Consider the following 21,504-nt stretch of genomic DNA (forward strand, 5'->3'; position numbering starts at 1 on the left):
CGTTTGGATTTGAATCACCTCCTTTTCTGTTTAGTTTAATGTGTAAGAAAAGTAATAGTTAAATCACTTTTAAAAAGATTTTCTCTTTATACATTATCATGCCCAGAAGCAATGTAACTAAAATTTCCATCCAAATAAAACAGAAATGCAATCACCTACCTCTTCGCCACTTTTTTCTCTGCCCAGAGCATACTGTCTTGTTGATTCAATAAATCGGATTGGGATGTTATATACTCTCTTGTTATAAAACACAACAAGTGTATATGGTTGCTTTGAGTCTTGTCCTGAACTCTTCCTTACTAGGAAAGATCCATCCTAGAAGTCATATATGAAAAAGCAAATACTAATGAGGGTTCATAACACAGAAATTCATTTCCCCCCGTAACCCTTTTTCCCCTAAGATCTTAACAGACTGAAAAATGCTAGCTAATGTGCAGCTCTCCCAAATACCAGCATGGGGGTATTCCAGTTTTCTCATCCCTCTTGGTGTCTACCCAGTTCCCTTGGAAAAAGTCTATTGTTTACCTTCACAATTAACATCAATGCTGATTAAAAGTCTCCGAGGCAAACTGCATTATTGTATCTGAATTATTATATATAGCTTATGCTAGTGTTGCATGTGCTAGTGAGGAAATGGCCTTTGGCCTTTTTCTACAGAATGTGACAAGATAATTTTGTGTGTTTGTGTGTGTGTGTGTGAGAGAGAGAGAGAGAGAAAGAAGGGGGGTGCAGAATTTGTTAAGAATATTGCATTCTCTTCTAGAATGCAGGATTCTATGGTTAGGAAGTTGGTTCCTTTCCCAGATGGGAAAATCAGTTTTTCATGACAGGTTCTACATCAGGATAAATTTTCATAGCATCTAACCATGTACCTATGGAATTGCAACTTCGGATAATACTTCACTGATGAAGCAAAGTTCAGGACAGCACATGCCATAATACATGTGCCATAATACATGTGTTCATGCTTAAAGGTTCTACAAGACTCTTTCCTGTAGAACAGAATGGGTCCATCAATTTAAACAGACGCAAATAAGAATGATTAGATCCCTATTTTGGTGGTTCCTTCCTTTCATCCCTTACATGGTCTAATGTGCATTTTTGCCTTTATGGTAAACTTACATTACAAGATCAGTAAGGTGGCAATTCTATCCCATTACTCTGTCAGCCTGCAGCGAACACCTCAGCCTTCTTAAGAGACTTGGAATGGTTTAATCTTTGCACAAGCTGGCTGAATTATGCATTGTGAAAGAGGGCTCTGGGATCATTGTTCCCAAATTATATTGTATGAAAAGCCTGTAACTAGTATCATTTGTTCCCGTCAATATGCCTCTTGATGTTTATTTTGTAAATTTCAAATTCTGTTCCCCTTCTATACTTCTAAGGAGTTATGACAAGCTATGAGTGTTTGGAAAATTATTTTTTACCGTGTTTGATTTGTATAATGCATCTTCAGCTGTTTTTCGATCACTTGAAGCCATAAACCATGCTTTACCATGAACGCTGGCATCCTGTGAAAAGGAGAAGCATTTCCATCTGCACACTCAAAAAAAGCACTTATTTGCTATATTGCCTTAACAAACCAATGTTAAGATCGGAATGCATATTTAAGACCAGAAGCATATATGAATGAAGAGGCAATGTATAAATTTATAAATGAACCAGCATTTGCGTAGCTTTCAGGCTGGGTTTCTCCAGATATTCTGGGTGGCTTCCAACAAATGAAAACACAATAAAACATCAAACATAAAAAACTTCCCTATGCAGGGCTGCCTTCAGGTGTCTTCTAAAAGTCACATAGTTTACGTCCTTGCCTTTTGATGGGAGGGCATTCCACAGGGCGGGAGCCACTACCGAGAAGGCCCTCTGCCTGGTTCCCTGTAACCTCACAGTGAGACATTCACAAGTGTATATATTTCATACTCTCAGAATTATTCATGAAATAACTTTTGTTCTATTTTTAAAATGCAGGTTATGAAGAGTTTTTAAATGTAGGTTGCAGAATTCATGACAAAAGAGCTTATATCCCTTACTTAATTGTGTGGCTATCAGTTGTTCCCACACACCTTTCTGCTGTATTTACTGTTATTTCCTAGCATTTTGTTAACCACCTTTCTTTTATCATGGAACACAAGACGACCTACCTATGTGGTCCTCAGGAGGCTTCCCATCTAGACCTACACTTGCTTAGTTTCTGCTAGGGTGGCCTTACATGCCTTCAGACCACACACCGAGTATGGTAATTGCAACAGATTTAACTCCTCATAAAGGTTATTTGTTTTAAAAGATTCTTTTTGTCTGTGGTGAACTGGCAGAAGGACCTAATGGAGGACTGGCATTTTATAATAGGAGGAATCTGTTGTACCTCCTCCCTGCATGTCTAGTTTGACAGGTGGGTGAAGCAGCCCACCTGTCTTATCACCTGATGTCACGATGTCCCATTTTTGCCCAGGTGGACACAGGCACAGCACTTTGCAAGTGCTGACAACCAGCTTATCGTTGGCACTTGCAAACCTCCCTTTCTGTCCAGCTGAGTTTTTACCTGCCCCACACCTGACATAATATATAACATCAGCTGTAAGGTAGGTGAGTGTGACTTGGCTGAAACAGCCTGGTGTGCTAAATGGGGAGGCTGCTTAGGCCCGGGGCCTGGAAATTCCCCACGGCTGTATTATATCTTGACCAAACATTTGTGGAACACACTCCCCAATCTCCCTCTTTTTAAAAATGAATTTAAATAGTGTTGTACCTGTTCTGCTGCAGTAGAACCACCTTGCAGGCTACTACTACGTGGAGCACATGAGGTGCGGTTCACAGGTTCTGGGAGTCCTGGGGAAGATACAAGGCAACCTGTAACATTCCATGTTTAAACAAGAGAGGGCTCTGTTATGTAAAATTGCAGCCCCCTTTGCCTATTGCCTTTGCTGCCACGCCAGTCATAAAGACAGTGTGAGAGGAATCTTCCTTAATCGTGCTGAAGATGCATGAATTGGAAACCCACCCCAACTTAAGTCAAATGAAGGAGGGCTTACTTGGCAACGTTGCTGGCTTCGGAGGCAGTGGTCTGAAACAAACAGAAATTGAGGAAATGCAGGGTGGTGTTACACGTTGCAACTGAGTTAAGTGAGGGAACTGCGTTTTGCTCACCATTTCTTTTAACCAGAAAAGGAGAAAGCTGTACAGGGAATAAAGAAAACTACAAAGCAGCAAAAAGGGTGGTATTTACTGATAAGAGCTTACTGTGGCAGTTTATTTACTTTTTTCAAAGAGGGCCAGATTTGATGAGGTGAAGGGCCTTTTTGTTGACCTTTTTTAGGATTGAAGTTGTTGAGGTTTTTTTAGGGTTTTACCCCAGGAAATAAACTGCCATGGGGGCTGGATTAAACCGACCAGCAGCCTGGATTAGGCCCCCGAAATGGACTTGGCATGCCTGGCTTAGGCAAACTCACGGTGGCTACCAATGGCTGACAAATTCATGGAGGAGAAAGCTCTCAATGGCTGCTAGTCATGATGGCTGTGTACTGACTCCAGTACCAAAGGCTTTATAATTTTCAACACTGGTCGCTGGGGAACGTAAGTGGTGAGATTACTGTTGCGCTTGGGTACTGCTTGTGGGCTTCTTACAGAAACCTGGTTGGCACTTTGAGAATGGGATGCTGGAAGTCCAGCAAGGCTCTTCCAACATGCATTTTCCTTCGGGGAAACTTATACATCCTTTATAGTCCTAAGGAAATGTTCTCCTCTGGTTTATTCCTGGTTTTCTTTGAGAAGAAAGTACTCAAGCCCTTGCAGGATCCCCTGTCTGCTGTTAATAAAGATAGTGGTTGTATCCACAGAACCTTAGTGTGAGCAGAAGGCAGCTCTACTTGCACAATTCTCTCTTCTAACTACAGCCTGTTCTATGCTTTGCTTGTAGAAGAAAAGGATGCAGAGCTGCAGTTGGGAGGAGTTAAGAACAGTTGTTAAGATCCAATCCATTATGTTTTGCTGGTGATGCCCGCCCAACTGCTGGAAATATTTGCCGCAAAGAAAAGAGGGGCATCTTCTAAATTGTCAATAGTTCCCTCAAGTAATAGCACTGAAACTCCAACTTGTGCAACGTTGCCAGGAGGTTAAGAAACAGTGTTACAAATTTTGGAGCTTACATGCTGTTCCTCTGGTTAAAACTACTTTTCTTGACTTTTACAGTGGTACCTCGGGTTAAGTACTTAATTTGTTCCGGAGGTCCGTTCTTAACCTGAAACTGTTCTTAACCTGAAGCACCACTTTAGCTAATGGGGCCCCCTGCTGCTGCTGCTGCTGCACCGCCGCACCACGATTTCTGTTCTCATCCTGAAGCAAAGTTCTTAACCTGAAGCACTATTTCTGGGTTAGCGGAGTGTGTAACCTGAAGCATATGTAACCTGAAGCGTATGTAACCTGAAGTATATGTAACCCGAGGTACCACTGTATTATGCTTGCACCTTGGGATATTTTTTGTTTTTTTACTCTTTAATTTTAGGTGCTCCAAAGCTCACTTCCCCCTCTTCCGAGGGGGAAAGGCAAAGGCAGTGATTGCACTAGGGATCAGGGCCCCAATACAAATACATGGCAGTGTGCTCATCTATGAGGATTTAATGTGCAAATTGTTAAGGAAGACATTTGTACCTAATTCCATCTCTTGCCTAATAATCAGTTGTACCTACTTTGGATTCTCTATCTTTTTAGACTTTGAAACCAGCAGATCATAACTCAGTAGCAACAACGAAAAAATTAAAGCAAATTATGTGCTTACTTTTGGATGCTGGGTGGGATGGGTGGAAGAGGGATATCATGACTGGAAACGCGCCGGCGTTCAGCTGGTATAGGTTTATCTACATTTGGAAAAAGAGATGCAAATGGGTCTCAGTTGCCCTTGGTGACATACTGCGTAGCTCAGCTTGCATGAGCAGCAAGGACACTACCTTGTGATTTGACCTTCCACTTTCTGCTGTGCTGCAGCTGCAACTACCGAAGGTCAAGGCACAACAGCTTTTAGTCCTTCATCTGCTCTCTGCTGAGAATCTGGTTTTGCTATCTTCATCTGAATTGTGCCTTATATTACACATCATTCATTTTCTGGCTATAAAGTGATATAAGGTACAATCCTGAAGAGGAGAGCAAAACGGGCTTCTCAGGCTTTCAGTCCTCAGTTCTACAACCAGAGTGGCATTATACGTATAGGTGGAAGGGAAACTGGATACCACTTGCTCAACACCGTGCAACGAAGCGAGACTTTTTACCAATTCCATTGCACCTTGTTGAAATGAGCAGAATGAGATGGGTGCACAGTGCACTGTGCCAGAGCTGACTTCAGACTTTGGTGGTGGTCTTCTCTCTTGAGAATCCGCATAGTTCACATGCACTTGATAAATTTGCAAAGCAAAAGTGAATAGCCAGGCTCTCTTTAACAGGTTTTACTAGTCCAGATTTCATGACCTGGAGTATGTAGACTACTTAGTTCAGCACTTTTTGCAAGAAGCCCAGCAAGCAGGAGATGGTCCATCAGCAGATCACTGACTGGTGAACCCCCAATAGACCACTGACCAATCTACTTGCACCCCCTCCCACCCTATAGCACAAATCCAGTCAATACATGCTAAACACTTTAGGAGAAGATGACATTGCTAGTTGGTACATCTAGTAATTGGATGTGGTTGTAAATACCTTGCTAATTCTACTTTGCAAAAGCTCTCTTGGAATAGAGGGAAATGCCTTCTAGTAGTCAGGCTGTTGTTCCATCTAGCCCAATATGTTCTATCCTAGCTGGAAGCAGTCCTCCATTGTCTTGGGAAGAGATTTTCCCCATCTTCTGTTATCTGGTGTTTTCACTGGAGGTGCTATGGAGGCGTGTGCTATGTCATTGAGCTATGGTCTACCCCCATCTGAATTTTCGTAGAAGAGTTAGACAAAATCAATCCTGCCTTGAGTGGGATTCAATAGTGTATGTGGCCGTGCAGCACTACAGAGTTTTACGCATTATTAATAAGAAAATGGTAGACAAATGTTTGAACAGTAGAAGTAGTTTACCTTCAATAACACTTAGGTGGTCTCTGTCAGGGAGGCTTGGTTTCTACGGGGACACAGGAAGTAAATTGGGTTAAGATTGTGTGGTAAAATGCCCTTTGACCAGTGATCTGACATCACAACTGACTGAGATCCCTGCTCCCTTCTAGGCTTGTGGTAGAGGATATCCTTCGCTAGGCACTGAAGTACTTTGTAAGAAGAGAAGCACCAAATATCTGCCACAGCAATTAGCTGTAATAAATTTCTGCTTCTTTCAGTAGCACACTGAGGATTTGGTTGTCAGCAGAAGCAAAATTCACTGTACAAATAGCCTCTTTACCATTTAGCGCTGAGAAATTGGAACAACGTGGCTGATTTAGGATAATGGTTGTGTTAAGCACTGTTTAGTATTATGGAATGATTGAAAGTTTTGTTGTATTCTCATTTATTATTCAATGTGTAATAATATTTTAAAAATAAAAATCAACTTACTGATGGCAGTGCTGGATTTGGTAATTTTTTCCTGCAGGAAAAAAAAAGTGTTATTGCATGTGATTCATAAGCTCGGAGGCAAACGTTCCGCTACATGAGTGAAAGGCATTTTGGTTCACACAAGGGGAATCCACCCCCCTTCCTCCTCCTCCAGCCCCACCCGCCACATCAAGTGCCATGCCTGAGAGATCCTTAGACCTTCCGAGAGCCTTTACAGAGGACTGTAATGGGAACAGGGAGACAGGAAAGCCCTCTTAGAAGTGGGGAATCCAGCCCATGGAAACCCAACTTTAATGTTGCTCGGCTTAATGGTGATGAGCATTTTAAAAAGAATCCAGTGGGGTCCTTTATATAATGGGCTTAATCCATAGGACAGCCTCTACATTACTGCCTCCAGTACATGCTGAGAGTACATGGAACAGTTCTAAAGTAACATCTTTTTATAACTTACGGAATCCGTGGAAATGGAGATGGGACTGTAGCAGAAGGAGCCTTGAATTCTGGAGCACTGTTGCTGCTGAGATCTGAAAATCCAGACACAATGTTTAGTGCCCCCCGCTTTTTTGGACTACACTTCCATCATCTCTAGCCAGCATAGCCAATACTCAGCAATGATAGGTGTAGAAGTGCAAAACATCTGGAGGTTGAAATACATATGCCACAGAAATATATGCATTAGATACACAGAGAATATTAACAGTGCAGATGTATGAATGTAGCCCCAGTCTTTTAGGATTTCAGTCTAAGTGGAATGAAGGGGGAGGTATGAAATTTGGTGCTAGAGTGGCTTTCGATGCCCTCCAGTCGTAGTAAAAAAGGCCCCTCAATTGTGTCCAGGGCAGAATATACTTACTGTCATCATCTTGTATTCCGAGGCTATCAGGTTCCTGAAATCAAAATAACAGTTGTCAGATTTTGGTACTAAATTTTTGATAAGGAGTATTTCATACTAAAAATTCTTCTCTGGGCCTCTGAAACAAACTTAGCATCAGTGATGAAGGCTCAAAATGTGTTGGCCACATAAATAACAACATTTACTTAATAAGAAAAGCCAGATTATGAAGCCACAGAAAACTGAAGGAACAACCAGAGAAGGATTCTGAGCCAACAAATATCTTAATCAGAGGAGATTTGCTCTCCTAAATTATTTAGACAAAACTGGAAGAAAAAGAATGCCATTTTCCAATCCTTTGGTGAAGATCTTCGTTAGTTCAAAGCGCAGCATAAAAAGAAGCTTTCTAGATAAGAAGAAAGATGTATCTAGTCCATCAGTCTATTATCCACAGTGGCCAATCAGATGCCAATAGGAAGCCTAAAGCAGGACATGAGAACTTGTTTCTCCACAACAACCAGAAGGCAATTGGTTTTCTGTCCCTCAAGCAACAGCAAGGAATTGCCTTTCAAACTAGGTAGGTGGTTAACAACTTACAATTTTTGGTGGAGGCCGGTTCCTAGGAAGTGGCAAAACATTTCTGGAAAGCATATAAAATGTTTCAATCAAACTTTTTTGCTCTTAATTGTAATAGTAATTATCTGCTTTGCTATAATTTCAGTTTCACCTGAAACTTTTGTTGTAGCGAGCACCCTGATTAGGATGAACTATGCGTATATATATAGAGAGAGACTAGTGGACTTCCTGTAAAGCAGAGATGTCTGACATTTAGTGCTGTTATGTCAGCACTAAACAACTTTCAACCCTTTGGATAAAACTCACCAAAAACCAACAGGCTACTATTTTTAAGTGCTTATACACCAACACTGGATATCAATGAAGACATTAAAGAAATTTTTTATTCTCAGCTGGATGCCCTCCTATCAGAGATGCCTAAGGAGAAAATTATCCTTCTGGGTGATTTTAATGCAAGAGTTGGGTGAGATTTTGATCTGTGGCTTGGGACTATTGGAAAAGAAGGAACTGGCAACAGCAACCAGAACGGGATCTTACTTTTGACTCTATGTGCAGTGCACAACCTTGTTATTTACCAACACACTCTTTCAACAACAAAAATTAATCTAAAACATCATGGAGCCTCCCTCAGTCGAACCACTGGCACCTCTTAGACTATGTAATTGTCTGAGCTGAAGATCGCCGTGATGTTCTCCTATGACGAGTGCCGACAACTGCTGGACAGATCACTGATTAATACATTCCATGATGGCTATCAAGATTATACCTCAACACAGGCTTCAAGGAAGGAAACCAAGGCACAAAATGAACACTCAAGCCCTTCAAGATCCTATTAAGCGAGATTGCTTCCAAACAACCCTTAAGGACCATCAGCTTTCAGAGTTCCCTGATAACTCCATTATTGCAGCCTGTGAACAAACTATTGGACACCAAACCAAGAAACACCAGAACTGGTTTGAGGAGAATGATAGTGAGATTGAACACATTATTGACAAGAAAAGAAAGGCCTTTCAGATCTGCCAAAGAGATAGAACTGCGCCACTAAGAAAAAAAACTATGCCAATGCTAATGTTCAAAGAAGAACCAGAGAACTAAAGAACACTTGGTGGATTAAAAAAGCTCAAGAAGTCCAGCACTTAGCCAACACTCATGATGCAGAGAGTTTCTTTAAAGCTACAAAGACCATCTATGTACCAATAAATCATTGCATATGCCCCATATGCTCAACAGATGGTACACTTCTAAAAGATAAAGAAGCTATTGCACTGTGCTGGAAAGAACATTACCAGCATCTCCATAACCACAACTCCCCCGTAGCTGCTGAGGTCCTCTCACAAATTCCACAAAAACAAATTAGAGATGAGCTTGCAGTATCTCCAAATCTGGGAGAGTTGTGTACAGCTATTAACCAAATGAAAAACAACAAAACCAGCAGAGCTGATGGCATACCTGCCGAATTCTTCAAAGTGGGTGGAACTGAACTTGTACAACAATTTCACAAGCTCATAAAAAAAATCTAGGAGAGTGAGGAGATCCCAGTAGACTTTAGGGATGCCAAAATTATCAACCGTTTTAAAAAGGGTGATAGAGCAGACTGCAGAAACTATTGAGGCATCTCTTTATTACTTGCGGCTGGCAAAATTCTTGCAAGGATCTTAGCAAACCATCTCCTAGCTATATCCAAGGCTTCCCTTCCTGAATCCCAAAATGGTTTTCGACCTTCTAGGGGGACAGTGGACACAATTATCACTGCTCAACAGCTTCAAGAAAAATGCAGAGAGCAAAACCAATCCTAGTTCCCAACTCTGGGAATTGTAGATCTGAGAGGGGAATAAGGGTCTCCTATCAACTCCTATCAGCACCCTTAACAAACAAGACTTCCCAGGATTCTTTGCGGGGAGCCTTGACTGTTTAAAATGGTATGCTCCTCCCTTAAATGCATAGTGCATATGGAGCCTGAGCTGGCATTTGAAACAGAACATGCAGTACCCACAATGCCAAACTGAATGCTCAGTGTGAACCCCTTTTTGTGTAACATACTTGTTGATTGTTACAGATATTATTATTATTCATAACTAACCTGGGCACGTCAGGTTTAAAGGGCTCTTTAGCTGCATTGTGTTCAAGCGGGTGTCCTCTGGGTTCAGGTCTCTGTCCAGGTTTCGGAGGAAGTTGCTTGGAATTCCTTAGGGATGAAAATATTAAAAGTCTAGGTTTCATATTAAAAGTTTATGTTTACAAAAAATGTGAACTAGCCCACAAGTTTTGCCCAGCTGTTGTGAATTTGGATTAATGAGCAGTTTTCTTGCCCAGATACTCTCATAATTGGAAGGCAAGACAGATGCTGGAAGAAGTTTACAGGACATATTTCTTGAAAAAGATGGTGCTGGGCATATTTTTCCTATTAAGATAACCATAAATATGCATCAATCTTCTAATAAATTCCTATGTCTCAGTTGTAGCATTAGAGACTATATGGTTTCAGTTTGCAAATAAGGTACACCAGTCAGATGTCTATGGCCATAATCTTAAAGGTGTTAGTTGTTGTTGTTGTTGTTATTATTATTATTTACATTTGTATACTGCCCTTCATCCGTAGATCACAGGGCAGTTCACAACATAAAAATACAATATAAAAAACACAAAATATAACATAAAATAAGAAAAAAAACAACCAACCAAGGATGCCCCCTCTTACAACACATTTAAAAGGGCATTGGACGTTAATTAGGCCAAGGCCTGGTCGAAGAGGAACATTTTTGCCTGGTGCCTAAAGCCAAACTTCCCTCTCATTTGATCTTCCCCCCACCTTATTTCCACTTAAGTAAGAGTTGAATTCTAGTCCGTTCATAAACCATTGATCTAAATGTGCCTTAAGTATCTGGAGTAGATGAATACACCTCTAGGAGGACATACACTTGTGCAGGGAATCACATAATAATTTTTTAAGACAGATTTTCACACAGATTTCACATTACCTGGGCAATGGAGGCAGTGCTTTTTCCTGTAGGGAGAGAATGAATTGTTTATTATTAATAATATTATTATTTAGTCACTTTTACCCAATGATTTACAACACTAAGACCAATTACAAAATTGAACAAGCCAATAAAACCTAAAAAACCCTAAAACACATCCATAAAAATAAAAGACAGGTTGTGAAGAACCTGCCCCACAAGAGGACAGAGTCGAGACATAAGCTGTATTGGATGGAGTTGCTCTTAGAAGAAGGACTATGAACAGAACATTCCTGACAATGAGGAGAAAGAAGTGATGAAAATGGAAAGGGACTTGGAAGTCCCCCGTCACAATATTATAGATAAAAGGAAACTTCCATGTCTAGTATGGTCAGAATGTATTCCATCTGATATTTCAAATGTGTGAAATACTGTTCTGAACATGGACACGGTTTCATCTGAGCACAAAATGGACCATATGCCATTTCCCACTCTGGGCATGGAACATTTCTTCTCTCCAGTAATAAAAAGGATCCTTCTGCACAGGTGAGATTTTTTGCAGATGGAGTTTTTAGCACCCAAGCAGCGTTTGGTTTTCAAGGTATGTATACAAGGTCTTACCTCTTCCTCGGGAATTTCATAGACATCTGGAAAAAGAAGGATGTTCCACAGTTAGAAACAAAACTCAAAACAGCCATGCACAAATATAGATACAGGAATGACTATATATAGAGAGAGTTCTATTATTATTTTTTAAATGATAACCAGTTTTGGCAGGACATTTGATACTTGTAGATCATGCTAAAATGTTTCTGAAAGGTGAAAAGCCACTGATATTTAGAAACAGAATAAACCAAAAAGTATCAGCAATATTAAGCATCATTGGCTCCAGTCCTACGATAAGTGAAAAGAAAGACTTTCACGGGAAGAAACCTCTAAGGACAGTCAGGGACCTCACTGACAATGCTGGGTAAGACAAAGCGTTGTTGGGGGGGGGGGAGCTTTATTCCAAAATTCACTACAGTGCCTAAACGTAAGTTGGGTTACAGGTCACAAATGCTGGAGGCATGGCAGAGCTCGAGAGTTCATGGCTTGGTAGAACCTAAGCTTCTGAAACACACCTTCGGCTCTCCTTTTGATGAGTGTGATGGAGACCTTCATTTATGCAGCTGATGTCACTTGATAGTCTGTGCTATGCCATGCCCCCTTAGCAGCCCATGGCAGTTTCTCAAAATTCCAAGGGTGCCCACTGCCTCAAAAGTTGGTGATCCCTGGACTGGACAAACCCTGTGGAGCATAAGGCTATGACTGGGTACTCGTCATTGTGGCAATGTGCTACTTCCAGGTTTGGAGGCAGCATGTGTCTGAATGCAAACAGCAGGAGAGAGCTCTTATCTTCAGGTTCTGCCGGAGGGCTTCCTGAAGGCACTGTGATGTCCCAAGGTTTGGGCCTGGTCAAACATGCAAGCGCTCCTGAGAGCAGGTTGAGGGAGTGAAGTCTGTTTGCACTGGTGCAATTTCCTTGGTGATGACAGTGCCAGCTCACTGTCTGACTGATCCCTCTGTGCCTCCCCTTGGGAGAGTGGCTCTTTGCTGGCTGGGAGTAGCAACAGAGTCACATCAACTGGCTAAGACATTACACTTGGGAGTATCAGATGACCCTAAGGCAGGCTGTATTCTTGACAACCAACACGGCCTCTTCTCCAGGTCTATGTCAGCACCTCCCAATCTGCTGAGATCCTCTGCAGGGTCAGAGTCTTCCAGTTCCCATATCTCTTCCCACCCCTCCTCCCCATCGGACCGACTCCTGTCAAGGTGTTTCCATGGGGCTCAAAACAGGAACTGCTCTTCCTAAACAGTCCTGCCCCCCATGTGCCCACCCCATATTACTGAAGAAGGTCCCCTGACATCTCAGAAAAGCTTTTAAGGCAGTGATGGCCAAACGTGGCCCTCTAGCTGTTTTCGGACTACAACTCCCATCATCCCTAGCTAACAGGACCAGTGGTCAGGGATGATAGGAACTGTAGTCCCCAAACAGCTGAAGTGCCAAGTTTGGCCATCACTGTTTTAAGGGGATATAGGCTGAGGGGAGGGAATGGAAAATTTTCCTTCTGTTAAGTTTTCTGCTCACTTATCTTAGGATCCTTGCAAAAAATTCTTAAGCATATTACTAACATACTTCATTTTATCAAAGCTCTATTTTTTCTGACTTGAATATATTGGGTTATGGCCAGACTAAATTATGCGAATTCAGGCCTCACCGAAATCAATGTGACAGGACAAATGAGTTAAATCCCATCGATTTCAGCAGGAACAAAGTCAAGCTTTTGTCTTGCAATGTTGTACTGTCTGTTATGGCTAAGTGTATGTTCATTTATTAGAAGGAATTGGTTGGAAAAATGATTCAAATCCAGCTTTCCTAACTCTGTTAAATAATAATGTCACTTGTCATTGATGCAAAGGATGAAATTAGCATTCATAAATTCCACCAGGGGGTGCTGTTTTATTTGAAAGCAAAGTTATTGCTACCATCCAAAGAAACCGAAATGAGTACTATGAATGAACTTTCTGACGTTCCAAACAATGTGCGTAGAAAAAACTCCCTTCTCTGGCGTGGCTTGTTTACACTGTACAGAGTTAATGAAGCCTGCTAGTCTTATCAGACAAAACAGTGAGCTATTTCCTCTTGTTGGCAACATAGTAGATCCAGGATGACTTATGATGCAAAATCAGCCCCGAGTTTGCTGCAAATTTAAGGAGCACTGCCAATGGTTAAGAATGATTGCAGGTCAGGGATAATATCTGGAGGGACACAGTTTCCCAACACCCTATCTATCTATCTATCTATCTATCTATCTATCTATCTATCTATCTATCTATCTATGCGCGCATATATATATAGTACAAACCTAGATCTTGCTTTTATGATGGCTTTTTAAAAGGACTGCAAAATGTAACCACAACTTCAAAACATATACAAAATGGTGTTTATAATTATACTAATACACATTCTTTCATACCTAATGTTGAAGGCGATGCAGGAACAGGAGGCAATGCTGGCGAACTGGGAGGATCGAGTTTTTGCATGGGCTTGATCAATCTGTTCACCACTGGGGCTTAAAATGATGAAAGAAACATAGGCATGTCATGCTAATGAAAACCCAAGGCACATGTATCGGGGGATAGTATTTTTGGCTAAATTGGTTTCCATAAAATGGTTTGAAACTGAAATTTGCTCTTTTATACTGCAAGCAATATGCCAGCCCCCCCCCTCTTTTAGAGGTATACGTAAATATGCATTACAGCTCCTTTACTAAAAAGGAAGCGGTCCGTTCAAACGTGGAGAGACATGGTTCAGCAAGCCTATAGCAGAAATCTAGTGGTATGTGCAGAACCCCAAGAAAAAGAAAGAAAGATATTAAAATCAGCAGCCAAGAACCTAGCCCTCATCGTTCTATGGAAAGTTTAAAAATGTGCATAAAATATCACCTCTCAGATTCAAAATGTGGCTTTTGCTTGCCCTAATTTCCTGCATTCTTTCCTTCACCTCTGTAGTCCTTTGGAAGGGGAAGGGAAGAGACTGGATCTTATCAAAAGGAATGGACCTGCTAGCTAAATTTGCACACCCAATTCTGAGAATTTTCTTCCTGTCTGTTGGACAGAAATGGAGTCCTACACGTTTCAGATCCAATACCTTGCCCACTTGGCTGGCTTCATGAAGTTGTGTGTAAAAAAACAACTCAGATGCTTACGTTTTTTAGGCGGCGGAGTGCTCTCTTCTGTGGGTTGAATATAATTATCTTCTTCATCGTCATTTTCTAGAGGTACAACGTAATCTGCCTGAAGGAAAATGCAGAGACGAGTTAATATAGGGTATGTATAAAATAGCACATGACCTAGCCGGAGACCATTGTGCGTTCCCCCGCAGTTTCAATGCAGAGCTCTCAGCACACAATTAGATTTCTCCTGTGAAATAAATGAGATGTAGAAAGTGCCACTGTTATCTTTTCTGTCCTGGCAAAGCCATTAATAGCCAGTTTCCTAGGGAGGAAAACCCCCTTCCAATCATTTTAACATTCTTCTCTGCTGGTTGACGGTGGTTGGTACGTTTTTGTTCTCTTTTCATGTTATAAAGTTGTGTTGCTATGGCTGTTGTTTGTTTCATTATTTTATGCCGGGTTTGGATTCAGTGTTGTGTTTTAGCCTTGTTTTACACATTGAAGATGTAGTATGTCACCTAGACAAATTGTCTTTATGAGACGATGAATAAAAAACACACACAAAGGTCTATGTTTGGGAAACCTCTCCCATAAATACCCCCAGCTCCAGTGAACCAAGATTAATTGAGTGTTTTGGGCTTTATGTCATTTATGTGCTGAAGCTGTCTTGCACTAGAAGCATGGGTTTTTCTGTGGGACACCTGAATAATGGAAGAAAGAGGTCTGCTTGCTTGGCCTCCATCACCAGGATTTTAAGTACAGTGGAACCTCTACCTGCAACCATGATCCGTTTCGGATGTCTGACCAGAGTTCAAAATGGGTCACTGGGAGAGGCGCCGTTGTGGGCAGGCGACAATTTCCCATTTCTGTGCGTGTGCGAATGGTGGCAAACCCGACGGTTACTTCTGGGTTTGCCATGGACATTGGGCGAAATGGACGCAAGCGGAGGAGGACATAAGAAGAGGTTTGACTGTAGTTGATAAAAACTGGCCCTTTTGAGACCTTTGAGTTGTATCTGACTCAAGAATGAATGAATTGACCTGAATGAAATTAATTAAGTAACAACAAGCTTCAGTTCATTGATTTCAGTGAGTTCACTCTGAGCATGACATCATGTGCAATACTAACCCCCCTTATGCTGGGCCATTCTGAAGTTGGGGAGGGACCGAGCTGCAGTGGGGTCCATTGCATCATGGCTGCCATACTGCTCCATACAGACCTATGGGTGATTTCAACTGTTTTAGGTTGTTGGTTTAGTTAAGATTTTGGTACTACTTTACTTGTACTTTTACAATGCTTGGCTTAATGTTTTAACTATATGTTGTAAGATGCTGTGAGGGATTTTGAGACAGCAGGCTGGCTATGGATCCAACAACAAATAAATAGCAGTTGAGCTAACAGCTATGATTTAATTATCCTCTACAGCAAATTTGGGGAACATCTGGCCCACCAGATGTTGCTGAACTGCAACTCCCATAATCTCTAGCCATTGGGCCATACTTGCTGGGACTGATGGGAGTTAATAGTTCAGCTGCACTGGAGGGCCAAAGGTTCACCATGCCTGCTCTGTACAAGTAGATGTCTTCTCCTTGTTGGTTTCCACAAGGATTTTTTTCTGCAATTGTTAATCAATTTGAGACCACTGAGCGATGTGGTCAGATTAAGGGATGGAAGCTTCTTTTGGGACCCAAGTCAGAAAATCTCACATGTCTATCCCTCCCCTCTTGGTAGCAAAAATACAACAATAATAATCATAATGACATTCAAAGATAACAATTTGCTACCTTTTCATTTAGGGAACCCATTCTTAAATTTGCAACAGGACAGAATCATTGTATTGATTTTTTTGGGGAAAACAATGTACTAAACTGAAATTAAAACTTGTTGCACCTGCTTTATTACTTGTACAAACCAGGTTCCCCTTTTTGTTTTGCATTCTGCAAAATGTATTTACAGCAGTAACACAGTTGTATTTACAGTTTAATTGTTTTGGGGCTTGGGGTGGGTTTTTATTTTGCCAACTGCCCTGGGAATATGACCAAAGAGCAGCATAAAAACACGATAAATTCATAAAAAAATAAACTCGGTGCATCAACCGTGTATGAATTGTATTTGATATATGAATAGCTTTATTCCTTCTTGTTCCGTAGCATTTCTTCCTGGATTGGTGTATGAATGTATCAAGCTTTAAGACAAAGAAATAAGCAAGGAAGAAGAAAGGTTGGGAGAAAGATGCTCCGTAATGTATGTGGGACCAAGGCTGTTTGTTATAAGGACAGAATGTAATACTGGGAATGGATTATGTCTGACTGCGACTGCATGTGAATAATTTGGGGGTGACTCACTGCCCATTAGTCAAAGCTCCATGGGGCCTCTTGTGCACACACAAAGACCTCCACATGTGCAGGAGCAGCTAGTTTTCTTCAACGGCAGAGAATGCTCCACACATACATCATTCCCATTTAATATGGGCACATCCTCTGAATATTGAAAGGAGCAGAACATCCCTTGATCTTCCAGAACTGCACAGGGAACATCCAAGCTCCTACATGAGGATTGGAGTGACAGGTCTGGGTTGAGAACCTGTTCTGAGCTTTTCTCTTCTAGAGGTTTTAGTACAACTATGGGAGTATGACAGTGATGTGAGCACTGGGGGAGCACTGCAATGAATGCTTCAAACATTAAATGAACACCCTGCCATTCTGTTAAATGAGACCATTCGCATGTCTCCACTTTGAGCATGTGAGGGTTTGTAAGACCTCAGATGGTACAATCACTTTAACACTGTTCTCAGTCCCAGGGATTTAAGATTAGTATGATGAAGAAGAAGAAAAAGAAAAGATGATACTACTACTAATAATAGATTAATAACTACTATTATTTCCTTTTATTTTATTATTTTAAGAACAACAGCAAGTGAGAGATTCTAATATTTGACTTCTGCCACTAGTTGTGTGCCTATTCCCTATGCCTTGATTATCTTGATCTCCATTCTGTTCCTCCTGCTTTTATAAATAAACTGAAGTGCCTTGTTAGTGCCAGGGTAATATTATTTACAGGAATAAGCATGCAGCTTCCTACAACTCTCCCTTCTACTTCCGAATCTTTTGTATGGGGAGAATGTGAAATGTGCTAAATTCATAAAATGGGCAAATGCTCCTAGAACAATAAATTTTCAATCATTACTGTCATCATTTTTACTATTTTAAATTGTGACCTCCCTTTTGCCATGGTCAAGAGGATTCATTCTTAAGGTGGCCATGCCTAGCTTTTGTATCTAATAACTATCCTGATTTATCTGTCAGCATTACCTCATCATCCTTAGGCTTAGGTGGTTGTATTGGCCTGACAGCAGCAGGCGGCAAGGGCAGAGTGGCCAGTTTCTTTGGTTTAGATAATGAGTTGCTTGGCAAAGTAGGCAGTGGTTTGGTGACGGGCCAAGGTTTCTGTGGACTAGGCCGCTTGTTGTCTATAAACGAGAAAGAAAATTGAGTAAGAATCCTTAACTTTCAAAAGGGTGCCTCCATCCCCTTCCATTTTGATCTAGTCTACTTATAGACTGAGATCAGTTTCAGACGTCCGTCTGATGTACAGGAACAGGACATGTATCTGACCTGATGTGCATTAAACCATAGTTAAAAACAATGGTTTAATGTGAATGAACAGCATGCTGCTGAAACTATGGGCACGCCACTCCTCTCCCACTCCAGCTGTGCTGTCTGTCACATCTGAACTTGGGCTTGTGGTTTGTTTCTACCAAACAAACTATAAGCCTGGGTTAGGTTGACATGCCAAGCCAGACCATGGCTTGTTTTCTAACAGCATGGCAGGAGTGTTTTTGGCAGTGCGTACCAGCACGCTGCTCATACACATTACCTGTAGCTTATTTCTATTATGGTTTAGTGTGACTGCAAAGCAGGTTCAGTATATTGTGCTCTCTGGTTCTCTGCATCTCTGTCTGATTTAAGAAGCAACAGACTGTACAAGAATATGTCTTTTTCCACCACCCCCCGGCACAGTAACACATCCAAAACTACTTTGAATATGACATACTTATCATGACTGGATCAATAGTCAAAGTTACTTGTGCTTGAAACCCTCCCTAAGATCCCAGCCAAAAAACACTTCTGGGGATCGACATAAAATGCATGGTTTTAAAACTGGGCCCTGTAAATACCTCCTACCCTCAACTCCCCAGCAATGAAACGGGAAGTCATAAAAATCATCCGACTCCTGGAATTGATCACTTTTGAGAAAACAACACCACTGAGAGAACTGAGCGTTCTGAATATTTTCCATATCAGCTTGCACAGCAATTTTAAAAATAAAATAAAGCTTTTTTGTTTAATAACAATCTATATTTTTTAAAGACCCCTTCATTGTTTTGACAGGAACTTCATATCTTCGGGGTGGGGATAATATTGTAGACTTTTCTTGACTGGCATTTTAAAAGTAGATTGCATATGTGGGGAGCTTGATCTGGACTCCCTCTGCCCCATTGGTCCAGATTGCCCTTGAAATTGGCTTTTAAAAAGTCACTTGTGCTAATTTTGTGAATGGTGTCATGTGCAGCTGAGCTCTGTTATAATTTAATTTTCCACCTCACAGAAAAGCACCCAATGAATGACCCTAGACTTGTGTGTGCCATTAAAAGGGCGGGGGAGCGGTATTGTAACCTCAGCTAACAATTAGAAACTACAACAACAAAGGGCTTGTGGCCTTTAAAGGCCAACTTACTTACTGTGACATGAGCTTTCATGGACTCAAGCCCACTTTGGCAGATACATAAAGGAAACAATTGTAAGGTGGGAGTTAGGAATGCAGGAAGATCATCCTACTGAGCCTCAGCCCTGATTAGGAGACTGGGGAAACGGGGTGTGACCACCATTTAAATCCCTCCTGCTTCCTTCAAATTCTATGCCATTCATTATGTTCTGGAATAGGAAAACAGGTGCATAGAATGAGGCATAAAGATTACCTGCATATTCTCCTCCAGCACATGAGAAGGCTGCTGGAATCTTCTTTTCCTGCTCGCTTGGTGGGGGCTCATAGCTGTCATCAGGGTTTTCTTCGGTGGGAACCACGTACATCTCAGGATCAGAGTGGTCATCAGGATTCTCATAATCACTATCCTAAAAAATATATAAATAGGGCATCATTCATTTTCTTAGAACCCTGTAAGATGCAACTCTTAGAGAGAATGCGTGCGTTGGGTTGAGATATGCCACAGTATTGTTTATTTTTAACACCACCCCAAAATGTAAGCAGCTCCCCCAAAGTCTTTTAATTCTGTGTTTACATGAACGTGATTAGTCCCCTGTGACGTATAATGATTACCTGTAGATGTGAATGGGCTGCCAGAGACTAGTCACAACATGAGAACATTCCCCAGCACTCAATAAACAACTTGGATGCAATATTTTCTGGGACAAGCCACATCTTCAGCTGACAATCTAAACCTGTCCTGAGTTTACAAAGCAGCCTATGATTATGGAGAAGAGCAGGGGCAAGGAAACTACAGGCAAAGGGCTACATACCTACATAGGCCACCTTCTGAGAGCTGCATAGCAGTGGTGGGCAGGGGCAGTTGCAAAAGGGGGCTAAGCAAAGAATGGGACTCTGATCACATGCATAAGTTACATTCCAGCTATGCAAAAGTCAGAGGCTCCTATATACAAACACCTCCATTCTCCTTCCAGGCCAGAAACTTTACCACAGGGGGTCAAGGACCCATTCCAGACAAGAAAGAAGGGTGTGTGTGGCTTGTGGGTGTTTTGCTTGAGGACAGTCCCAAGGGCCAAATGGAAAGACTTGGAGGTCCACATTTGGACCATGGGCCTGATGTTCCCCACCGTGGGTGCAGAGGAACAGAGCCATGCAGGTGTGGGTTTCAGGGAAAACAAGACAAGAAATAATTTGAATAGAGGACCAGTGACTTTTTTGCTGGTAGCACACTCAGTGGGTTTTTATGCCCTGTGGCGAATCCCAATGGCAGCCAGTGAGGCGAGGTGACAGTACTAAATAGCAGACCTTATCAGCATTTGTCATGCAGTGGTGCTGGAGGAAATGGGTGGTGAGATCAGAACTAAATAGGTCAGGAATAGGGAACCCGTGACCCTCCGGATGTTATTGGACTCCCAACTCCAGTTCTGATCTAAGTGGCAACTTCTTATTATCCAGACACAAGACCACTGCTGTGAGCATTTTGGTAGTAATGCAGATACACACACACATACACACACACACACACATCTCCAGCTCTTCAAGAGTGTGACTAGAAGACTGATAATATCATTTATATAAATGGAAGCAAAAATTGGAGTCAAAAATTCTACAACTCAGATTTATAGTTATTTAGGTGCAATGGTGGAAGTGTGATGAATATACTTACAAATTCATCAGACCACTGTTCCTCTTCCTCTGCCTCTGCGTAAAAACAAATAAAATTAGTTTGCTAGCCACTGAAGAGCATGCAGGTTAGCAAGATGTCAAATACTTCCTTCTTGCAAAACTCTGTCTACAGAATGCTCCTAACTGAGGTGTTCATACAGCTAGCTAATACTGTAACTTAGATTTACGGTAGTGAAATGAACTGGCACTTGAGGACACAATTTGATAACCATGTGCTACAATATACAGCATTTGCATTTTATGGCAAAGGGGGAAAGCTGCTCCCCCTCCCCTTTGTTTATCTTCTTGGCCACTTCTCATAGGCTGTCAGATGCTGTGATATTTGCAGCTTTCGTTTTTCTCAGTGGAAGCCTGCATGCCTGACCATCCATCCCCAATAGCTGTATGCTAGGCAGTCTGCAACACTGATTTCCTATCCCTCGCCTGCACACCATTTGCATGAGACATTAATGCAATCTTCTGACAGGAACGAGGCACATGCAGGCACCCCTCT

General features: G+C 41.6%; 1 protein-coding gene and 1 long non-coding RNA gene across 8 annotated transcripts in view; one reads left to right on the forward strand and one right to left on the reverse strand.

Moving 5' to 3' along the window:
• Positions 1–21,504, reverse strand: part of BLNK (B cell linker) — a 94,568-nt gene that overhangs the window by 2,883 nt on the left and 70,181 nt on the right. For all 7 annotated transcript variants that reach the window (XR_014564892.1, XM_083741071.1, XM_083741069.1 and 4 more), the window contains 18 exons: positions 20,992–21,026; positions 19,579–19,732; positions 17,912–18,069; positions 14,634–14,721; positions 13,902–13,997; positions 11,503–11,528; positions 10,903–10,928; positions 10,005–10,109; positions 7,946–7,988; positions 7,370–7,403; positions 6,968–7,040; positions 6,517–6,547; positions 6,049–6,091; positions 4,775–4,853; positions 3,033–3,064; positions 2,750–2,829; positions 1,428–1,511; positions 160–315 (listed from right to left, as the gene is read on the reverse strand). Coding sequence is in view for 6 of the 7 variants with exons in the window: in XM_083741071.1 (XP_083597197.1) it covers positions 160–315; positions 1,428–1,511; positions 2,750–2,829; positions 3,033–3,064; positions 4,775–4,853; positions 6,049–6,091; positions 6,517–6,547; positions 6,968–7,040; positions 7,370–7,403; positions 7,946–7,988; positions 10,005–10,109; positions 10,903–10,928; positions 11,503–11,528; positions 13,902–13,997; positions 14,634–14,721; positions 17,912–18,069; positions 19,579–19,732; positions 20,992–21,026 (1,343 nt within the window). In the remaining variant the exon portion in view is untranslated. The remainder of the gene's footprint in view (positions 1–159; positions 316–1,427; positions 1,512–2,749; positions 2,830–3,032; positions 3,065–4,774; positions 4,854–6,048; positions 6,092–6,516; positions 6,548–6,967; positions 7,041–7,369; positions 7,404–7,945; positions 7,989–10,004; positions 10,110–10,902; positions 10,929–11,502; positions 11,529–13,901; positions 13,998–14,633; positions 14,722–17,911; positions 18,070–19,578; positions 19,733–20,991; positions 21,027–21,504) is intronic.
• Positions 2,275–17,313, forward strand: LOC310845704. Its single transcript, XR_014564921.1, has 2 exons — positions 2,275–2,582; positions 16,751–17,313. It is a non-coding gene; the product is annotated as an uncharacterized lncRNA (long non-coding RNA).

Source organism: Podarcis gaigeae (genome assembly GCF_964106915.1).
Source record: "Podarcis gaigeae genome assembly, chromosome: 5".
Lineage (NCBI taxonomy): Eukaryota > Metazoa > Chordata > Lepidosauria > Squamata > Lacertidae > Podarcis > Podarcis gaigeae.